This window comes from Rhagoletis zephyria, unplaced genomic scaffold, assembly GCF_001687245.7.
Source record: "Rhagoletis zephyria isolate East Lansing unplaced genomic scaffold, Rhagoletis_zephyria_1.1 Rzeph_scaffold_17822, whole genome shotgun sequence".
Classification (NCBI taxonomy): Eukaryota; Metazoa; Arthropoda; class Insecta; order Diptera; family Tephritidae; genus Rhagoletis; species Rhagoletis zephyria.
In genome coordinates, this window is record NW_016174883.1 from 1 (window position 1) to 10,526 (window position 10,526).

At 35.2% G+C, this 10,526-nt stretch overlaps 1 protein-coding gene across 1 annotated transcript; it reads left to right on the forward strand.

The window, feature by feature from the left end:
- Nucleotides 1–2,238: 2,238 nt before the first annotated feature.
- On the forward strand, nucleotides 2,239–2,943 carry LOC108379954 (AT-rich binding protein-like). The gene has a single exon (XM_017636327.1). It carries the CDS (start codon nucleotides 2,239–2,241, stop codon nucleotides 2,941–2,943), a length of 705 nt encoding a protein of 234 aa, XP_017491816.1.
- The last annotated feature ends 7,583 nt before the right edge of the window (nucleotides 2,944–10,526 follow it).

Sequence of the window (10,526 nt, forward strand, 5' to 3'; positions counted from 1 at the left end):
TTTTTAAATTTTTATTTGGAATGCTTTAGTTTGAAAAAAAGGCTAGAAATAAAAATCTTTAACTAAATTGGCCAAAGGTATATGGGTGATGAAATTAGATTTATTGAAATCTGAAAATGTAAAAAGAAGACAAAGGCCTTAATAAGGGGATTCCCTTAAAATCGTAAAGTCAAAACTGTGTAAAACTCGTAATATTACGAGGCTGTTACGGCGGTGTTCCCGTGAATAACGCAAATGTTTGAATGATTAACCAGGATTTTGAAAATCAACTTTTGTTTTGTAGTACTTTTCATAACAGCCCGTCAGCTCGAAAGAAAGCTAAAATGTAATTAAAAATTACAAAAATTGCCAGGAAACCCAAGTTAATGTAGTTAGTGGATGAAATCCTTTCATTTTATTTATTTTTTTTTATATTTGTATATAATTTTTTATTCGATTTCTTTATCTTAAGACATATTTATTTAGTTTTTTATTTAATTTTCAATTATTTTCATTATTTTACCATTCGTTTTAGTGTAAAGGTCGTTTACGTATCTTTAGCTCGTGGTTTTACAGGCAGCTCGTGGTTTTACGAGGCTCGTAAACTTTGCGACTTTTTTTTCTCGAAAGCGATTTAAATTAAAAATTAAAATAATATAAAAATTATGAGCGACGGAGCGTTAATTGAGTGGGGTTGTGTCACGCGGAGACTCTCCAGATGGCGGACATACATTTAGTACATCGGGGTCTAGTCTGCTCAGATAGGAGATGAGTATGCTGCAGTAGCCAGATCCAAGTTGTCCAGTGTTACCCAGGGAGCCCATTTGAGCCTTGCTATGCCAGTGATATTCCGGTGACATCAGAAGGCATCCCTTGGCTCTCCGAAGTTCTATGTCTTGACAAGTATGTACCTGCATCCACTGCGTCTGGCTAGTCTTCGGCCACCAATAGCCTTGCATGCTGCCAATAACGTTTCTTGGCCTTTGAGGACTTTGTTGCGACTCTGTACTTTATTGGCAATTGCCTGGCCTGGCCTTCTTCGTCGAAGTGGAAAAAGGTTTTCTGAGAATTTGTAGTGAAGAAGTAGAAAGTTTGGAGAGTTTACCGTTTATTTTCAAGCATTCCCGGTCGCCATTATCGAGCAATCGTCAGCATACCAGGTTGAGATATAGTGGTTAAACAGAAGCGGGGAAAGGACGCCACCATGTGGGGCCACCTGTTTAATTTTTCTTGGTTTGCTGGTTTGATTGTGTGTCTTCTAGCAGCGTGGAATGGCTGGCGGAGTCAAACGCCTTTGACAGATCCAACGCTAATAGGACTGTTCTCTCACAGGGCGGTTTCGGTTTAGGCCACGGGTTATCTAAATGTTTACGGGACTACTCCCCCCAGATGCCCGAAATAATGAGCATAGCCATGAGCAAATTGAGGCCTTGGCGAGATAATCTACTACCGCAGGATCCAATTTTTTCAGGATCGGCAAGTAAATTCTGTCGGCTTAAATGGCTTTGAAGGCTTTAGCCTTCCCGATGGCTACCTGATCTTCACAGCTGGTCAAAGCAAGAGGCGCACTGGGGGTTGGTAGTTTGTGCAGCCTCATTGCCACTAGACGTTTGGCTTTGCGCTCCGTAGGATGCAGCCTTGAGCTGTCGGCTATAATAGCTCTCGCATCCCTCCGGATCCGTCGAAGCGTGGCCATCTAGTAGGCAAGTATTTTCAACTAGCGAATTTAAATATTTTGTCGTGTAAATATATCTTTAGTAATGTGTAAGTATATCTCCCGTTTTTAAAAAGGTAAAAGATGTTCCATATAAAGTCAAGCATTTTATCGGCATAGTGAGTTTAGCTATTAAAAAGTAGAAAAAACATAAGTTCCATGAAGACGTCGAATTAAATTTAATGCTATTCTAGATTTAATTCCTATTATTATGTAGTAAATTGTACAAGAACTATATATTTTTATTTAATTTAGTTTTATTTCCTATCTAATTCTTAAGTAATTATTATTCGGCTGCTTTTAGTTAGTTCGCTTGTTTGGTTACTTGCATTCTAATGCCAGCAGATGCAAAAAATATTTTTTTTTCTTATTACTCATTAAACATTTTGCATGCCTTCCTTATACTCCCCAAGCAAATTTTTCACTACTGCTTTGCATTACTGCCATTTTCATACGTGTTTCCTTCTGGTACATTGCGGATGTTCGTGCGCAATATCAACATTACTCATACAATTTTTTTCTCTTCTGTATTCATTTTTTCTTACATGTCTTCTCACTACGCTCCACATCTCCTGCTTCTCTTCCCTCCAACGCTTGGCTGTACATTTTGGTGGATGTGTATTTATGAACTGTACAGTCGCCGTCATCAACATTACCATTCTCAACGCAGTGCGCGCTCACAAGACATCAATCCGCAGCATCATCATGCAGCCATATTAAACAACAGAGGCGACGCTGGAAGCATTGAGAAGAGTGGCGGCCTACTGCGACCCTCATCAACCTACTATGAATACGAGACAGTGCAACATAATGTGAGTCCAGCGGCAGCGGCAGCACAGCATCATCAACTACGTAGCGGTAGCCTGAAACAGAATGGGCATCACTCGCCGATTACGGTGAATGTTATGCAACAGCATCAGCAACAGAAACAGCACCAACAATATAACAGCAGCAATAACCAACACCACCACCTCCCACAAAAACAACAACACCAGCAGGCGCAACAACAATCAGGTCCGCCACCAGCGCAACCGCATTGGAAGGCAGCCACCTTAAATGGCTTTTCGCCCGCCACGCTCAACAGCAGTGCACGCAGCCGCGGCCCATTTGTCACGCATGTAACTATTCGCGATCAGAGTTCGGCGGCGATTGCCGCGCAACCCACATACCAAACAGTACAGAAGCAGCAGCCACAATTCGCAAGTGCTGTCGTTAGCGGTGGCGCGCAGCCGCATGCGTCGAAAGTGTGACTATAGGTGCCGGAGCTACGCCCGAGGCGTGGCGGCGAAGTGCAAACAAGCTGGGAGATGGGGAGCAGCGGTGCGTGCGCTAGACGACGGGAGAGCGATGCAAATGATTGTGGCGATGGTGGCAATAGTGGCAGCAATGATGATGTCGATAATGATTACGATGATGTGGACGCAGATGTAGTGGAGATTTTCTACCTGGCCACGGAGTGTTGAAGCGCACTGCAAATGTTTTTCTAAGTCAACAGCAAAAGAGGAAAATTTTACACTTACATACATATGTAGCTATTGGCATTGAAGCAAAATCCTTAAATCATGAGACTGTAGCGAAGCGAACAGAAATCGAATTACAATGCAGCCGACATGCAATTACGAAAGAGAGGAATTTTTTATTATAGTTGTGTGTATATATATTATTTGTAGTGTTAAGGGAATTCGAAATGATAACAGTGAAAGAGCTACAGTATCGTAAAGTGAAAGAATTGTGATTACGCATCATATTTGGCTCGGAATTTAAACATTTCAAAAATATTATTATTTTTTAATTTCCGCTTAGAATTTTGCATATTATGCAATTAAACAGTATTTTTTGTTCATTTAATAAGCGATTACGTGCTCACTGTCACGCGCGTTCTTAAGGGTGAGCGATAAGGTAGAAAGTCTAATTGAGAAAATGAAACGAATAAAAACCACAAAAATAACGAAACGAAAAATAAATTAGACATACCAATGTCTATTAATTAGTAAGTTTATGGCTAAGAGTTAGGTTAGAAAAAGGGTTAAAATTAAAAACGGCATTCTGTCAAACGTTTATTTATGAATATGTAGTTTTATTACATACATACATACAAATTTATAGTAGTTATTGTAAACAAGCATTACATTTTGCTTTGAGAAATTATGCTGGAAAAATATGCTGCTTTAATATTGTTTTCTTTTTATAATTTTCCTAAGAAAAGATATAAATAAATAAATGCTCTTTATGGAGTTATATTCTAATGTGGTATAAAAATATTAAGCCTAAGCAAAAAAGTTAATCATGTTTATTAACTTCATTTTGTTGTTAAAAATTTTTTGTATTCCAACTATTGGTTATAAAACATTAACTTGTAAAAAAATGCGCCCACATGCATATACATATACAAAAATTAAATACAAAGCTCGTATTTAGCACAGAAAAAATGAAGAGTTTTTTTTGAATATACAAAAAAAATAGGTTCTTATGTACATACATACATTCCATACAAAAGCGATAAATGCATTTTAGCGCTGAAGAATATAAAAAAAAACTAAAAAATAAATAAAGGTAATTAACTTAGGTTTCCCAAATTAAGTTAAAAAACACGAAAATTAACACTATTCCAAAAACCATAAAATACTGAATGAATTAAATAGTTCACGCAGTAAAGCAACTTTGGTAATGATGAAATCTGTGGACATTTGGCAAAACAACTTAACTTGGGTGCCTCTATTTTTTTTGTTTTTTTTTTGTTTTGTTTACTACTAGCACTAAATCGTTGTGTTGCAATGCAAACTTAGGAATTTCCTCTTCTTAAAATTCCATATCTTTCACTTAAAGTTATTTGAAAAATATCGACTAAAAGGTCTGAAATTTTAAGAAAAAGCTTTTGCTTAGTTTGTATGCACACAGCCCAATATTGTAACTATTTACAATCATAAATGTAGTTTCAGAAGCCCTTTTAATTAATAAAAGCTCTATAAAAATATAGAGTTGTTTATGGAAGTCTATTGTTTTTTTTTTCATCTAAAATCAAACCTAGAATAACATAAGTTGTTTTGTCAAAAGCCCACAGAAGGTCTAATTTTAGATAGAATTTCCTTTTAACTCCCTACAATAGTCAGCAATTGTTGATGTAAATGGTCAAAAACCATCAAACTGCTAGAAATATGCACACATTTTTCTTCCTTTGCCAGCAATACTATTCACCACTTTCTATTATAAGTTCTTTGTTACTAGAATTTTTGTTTTGTTTTCTTTGGAAATTAATTGTTCCATCCATAAACATGTGCTTAATTAAATATATCTATGTTGTTATTTTTCTACACTGTTTACTTTTTTCAACGCTTGGTGCGAGTGTGTTTTTGTTAATTAAAATATGCTTCAGCGTTCTCGGAAGAGAAGAGATATATGTATTCTAATTACTATTGATTCTAATATGTACTTGAACTACTATATACTACCGCTCCTATTACTAATTTTGTACTTAAATACATGTATTTATGAAGCACACGGCAATATACTGATATTGTTTTCTACTAACTAACCACATTTTTCCACCTATATCAGTTTATATTTATTAATACTTATATTAGAAAAAGACATGTCTGTATTTCTCAAATTGCCATTTGTATAAAAAAGATGCGAAACTAAAAAAAGACGAACAAGCACTATTGAAAATACAGCTTTAATATTTTGAAAGGAAATTTAAAAATATATTCTGTTAAGAAAAATGGACAAAAGTAATTTAAAAAACTTACGAAAGTTTTGTAATATATTTCGAATATTGTACACGCTCCCTTTGGAAAAGGAAAAAAATGATGAATCGAAAAAAATTTGAACAATTAAATTAAACGGAGCTATCACTGAATCCATCATAGTCTGATGTACTTTGAAGACACTGAAATTATATAGGCATACATACATACATACATACATACATGTATTATGCATTATGATGCACCTAAATATATGTACGTGTAAATACTTGAAAGAAAATTTTCGACACGTTAAGGTCCCAGTCGTTTGTCGTCTTGTAACCATAATTATCCCAAAATTAGCCCACTTAAGCTCCCCTGAGAGTGTTTAGCGCACTCACTCTCGCATAAATTATTTTTCATTTCGTTAACTTAATATAGAAATAGTCGTTAAAATGCAAAAAAGCTGTAATGTACTAAAATTTGTTATTGCCTAAACCGATGTGGGGACTTTAATACGATGAATCATAATTAATGAAAAAGCGAAGTTGGGATTTCTATATTACGGCAACGATTTGCTTATAATTGAACCTTGTGTTTTTAAACATACATATGTATATGTATAACATACATATGTACATGCACATTTGTAAATAATAAACTTATAATTTTTATGTTTGGTTATCGTATAGCATATGTACTTACATATTTATATGTATTTATATTTATGTATTTACAGGTACATATCATATTTTCTGATTAAGTACTTACATACATACATTTGTAAATATGTATGTTTGTAAATAAGATCATGTCACATGGTGTATGTCCATCCATAACACAACAGTTCATTTTCCATTTCTTTTTTGTTTATGTTTTCATTTGCGCTTCGTTGTTTGTCAAGTATTTTTACTATTTTGTTTTGGTTCGTGTTTTAATTTCTTTTGTTGTTTTAATTTATATATATACACATGCAAAATAAAGTATGCAGTACATACATAAGACCGTGCCTAGTTTTAACTACTTAATATTTTTTTTTTTTAAATACATACATACTTAATCGTAACTACCACTACTACTTAGTGATTAATATTGCTCAGTATATACTTTTTAGTTGTAATTCGAATTCAAAAATCCACTAAATATAAGTTACTGTTATAAGAAATGAAAATGAAAACGAAACATTTAAAATTATGCTAATATTAATAAAGAAAATTTATTAAAACAAATTTTATTCGGTTGTGCTTTACGAAATGTGAGTTACGAACTTGACTTGCATGTGATTTTAATCCAAATATGAAAGAATTTGTAAGAAGATACAAAACACGTTTGAAAACTACTAAATCTTAAAACACAGAGGTAGGTTCTAGAGTCCGAATGAAAGTAAAAAAAAATAAGTCATACCTCACTACCGGTATTTTATAACTCGTCAGCTCGATAAGTCGCAAATGCCGATGATTCGTAATACATTTTAGAATTTCTTTGCGATAACGTAATATAATTCAGATATTTTTCGACCGGTATCTATGGACTTTTTTTCAAGTCATTCGTGTGCATGAAGACGACTTGAAACTTTTTGTATTCTATATTTCATAGCACGTATTTGACGAAAAGGAAACTAAAGTATAAATCGTTTTCAGCAATACTTTTTCGTTCTTTTTTTAACGCTTTATAAAATTCTTAGCAATTCAGATTCATGGTTTGCCTTTTCTCTGCTCCCAGAGAGTACTCCTTTAAAAAACCGACAAAGTGAGTGAGGTGGAAAAGACCAATACACGCAGGCACGGTTTAATAACGAATTGGAACTTATTTGCTTAAATAAGGTATATCCATCAATTATGGTTTAGAAATAAAAGATACTGATGCTTTGGCTTCATGCATTTCTGAACACACTCTTTAGTTGAAATGTTTGAATCATGATAAAAATATAGTAAGGTAGAACCGCTGAGAGTCAATTTTAAAATTCTTGACGTTTCCAAACAATTTAATTTTTAAATTTACTCACAAACTCACACACACATTTTGATTTTCAATCTCAAGCAACAACAATTTCGAACAATTTAATTTTTTTATTTTCACTTTTATATGATTTTAAAATGTTGGGAAACTTCAAAAAAAAAATCATGGCCGACAAATTGAGAGAACGGTTCTACCTTGCTATATTTTTATCATGGTTTGAATATTAAAACTAAAAAATCACGGGCCAATATACAAAATTGTAATAATTTAAAAGCATGTGATCAATTGAGAGTTTCCATTTAGGGTTTATTTAATGTTAAGAGTCAGAAACACGGTTCCTATTAAGAAAAACATGGTTACTGAAAGCATGCGCATTCTTTTCTTTCAAAATTCAATTGTAGAAAACAAGTTATACTTTTGAGATATTTCAGGTCCTTAAGGGACCTGAAAAAAGGGCTGAATTCACCCTAATGATAAACGATATGGAATTTGAAATGATCCAGCTTTCCTCTGGCTTAGAGTTAACATACGCTCCCCTCATTCCTAATGTTAAGTTCTCAAAATTTTTGTTCTTGTTGTTGTAGCGGCTACAACAACCCCGCCCAGATCGGCTGATATCTCAGTCGTTGTCGTCGAGTTCCACTAACGGCAGCCCCAAGAAGCGTGCAGCCTCGTTTGGTTCTTTAACAGAATGTTCCCCAATCTTTTGTTTTTATTTTATCCTCCTTGACAACGTTTTCGATACTCTCGTTGTCTTTGGATGCGTACCAGAAAGTTTTGTTCTCATTCTGTTCTTCTTGAGAATGTCCTTGACAGTTTGGTTATCATTTTGTTCTTTACGGAAACGGTACTGAACCTATTGTATCCGTCATGGTGATTTTTTTTTTTTTTTGAAAATAAGCATCAACTGTCACCCTTAGGGTGCGTTCAGAAATGCATCAAGCCAAAGCATCAGGGTCTTTTATCTCTAAACTATAATTGATGGAAATGTTTTATTTGAGCAACTAAGTTCTAATTCGGCTTTTAACCATGGTTGCGCATATTTGACATTTCCATCAGTTATAGTTTAGAAGTAAAAGAGACTGATACTTTGGCTTGATGCATTTCTGAACGCGCCCTTATTGCGAGTGTCGATTATCGATTATCCGCGGTATTTTCAAAGTCGTTTTCTCGTTCAATAAGTGCGTGTGAATAATTTATAGTCGCTAATCCTTCTACAAATAAACGGCTGTAGAAAAATGAGCGATAAAAATGAAGTAAGTTTTCCAAAGCCTGTACTACCTACTGTCTGACCAAAAAAAACTAAAATATCTCAAATATGTAATTGCCGACAAACATCTGATTCACGCTTCATTCACCCTATTCTTGAATTATCTAGGGAACATTTTTACACCCGGTTCTAAAACCACAAAAAGGATGACCCTGTCATATGCGCCAACTACTGCGGTGTCAGCCTTTTAAGCATCGGCTATAAAATTTTATCGAAAGGCTGACATAGATGAACTTATTGAACTTTATGGGCGTGAGGTAAGTTCACCATAGACCAGTTATTCACCAAATCTTGGAAAAGAAGAGGATAGACCACCATAACCACCAGACGCACCACCTTGTCCATTTTAGAGCCACCTTCGATAGTACGATAAGGACCTCCCTCACGCCGCGATGTCTGAATTTGTTATCCCTGCGAAACTCATACGGCCGTGCATAATGACGTTAAGCAAGGGCACTAACCAGCTCAATTAAAATTAGGGAGATCTCCGAATCATCCGATGCGAAACAAAATTTCAGATAGGACGACTCACTCTACGACATAATTAATCTCTGGTGCTGGAGAGTGCAGCAGAGCTGAATCTCTCGGGTAATTTTTTTACAATGGACTGTACATTTGTTCTATCAAATTTGATATAGAAGCAAAGCAAATGGGCACCCTTTTTTCTTGATGCTCTGCTGCTTATGCTCAACTTGAAATCTATTGGAGTGCTATTGAAATTGCGCAAGATTTGATTTAGTAGTAATGAACACCGAATAATAAAAATTATGTTCTTTGAACGCGTAATCTAGGAAATTCGTCCAAATATTCGAGTAGAACGTGATAATTTCAAATACGCTTATACACCCGTCACTCTTGACAGTTATAATTTCGAAAATGTGCATACATTTGGACTTTGTTTATTTGGAAACCAACAGTACTTCTGCCATGAAAGTTTCTCATAAAAACTGTTCTTCGTTCGAAGGCGACGTGAAACTGTAGATCCCTTCATTTGAGCGACAGCACCAAGACGCACACCACAAATGGGAAGAGAAACTCAGCCATTTTTGTACTTTCCGCCTGAGAAGAGAAAATACCATTTCAATTTCTTGCATGGTGAGTATTTCAGCTAATTTCTACATAAAATATATGGTAAGTAGTTTCCAAATGTGCCCATATGCATACATATTTTTATTCAACCTTTCTACTAACGATTTTTTATGCTTATTTATAACAAATGTATTTCCTAATAAAAAACAAATGTATGCACAAACATACAAGAAGTAATCATCTCTAAAAACACCAAAATTGAGTATACACGTTCATTAGCAGCTATGGCATATTTCTACGATCACTTCCACCGATTACCGCCGCCGCCGCCCCTTCCTTTCGTACTGGTCTGTGCATTCTGTGCTTGTTCTTCCTGGGCTGCTAATTCCTCATCTAATAGAAGTTCGAAATTGCCCAAAGCGTCCGCACTGGGTATTTTATTCCAGCGCACACTACAACGAAAAAAAAAAGTTAGCCGCACATGAAAGTCAAGTGGAATAACTAGATTATAAGAAAAATAAAAAATAAAAAACAAGAATGCAATATCGCAGTGCATTCGCCATTTTCCGGTTCCACATCATGCGCTCAACCTGCATAGCAGTTTTCCAGAACATTTGGTTTGCAACCCTGCTTACACACACAGCTTCCGGCGTTCTTTTTTTTTACATTTTTATCAAGACAATTGCAGCTTTTTAAGAAAAATAAAGTGTATTTAATTGTTTGACTTACTCAGGTACACCGTCCGGCGGTAACACCACCGATAATATATTATCAATTAATTTGTATTTTAATATCCGATCAGTAACTGTTGTAGATGTGAGTGAAGGTGAGGCGTTCACTTCCACCAGCCACGGCTTCAAAGTGTTGTCTATAATTATATCGTAGCCATAAC

Bases quoted from the DNA above. Each gene is read 5' to 3' on its own strand.
- LOC108379954 (XM_017636327.1), top strand. From the start codon at position 2,239: ATGTCTTCTCACTACGCTCCACATCTCCTGCTTCTCTTCCCTCCAACG.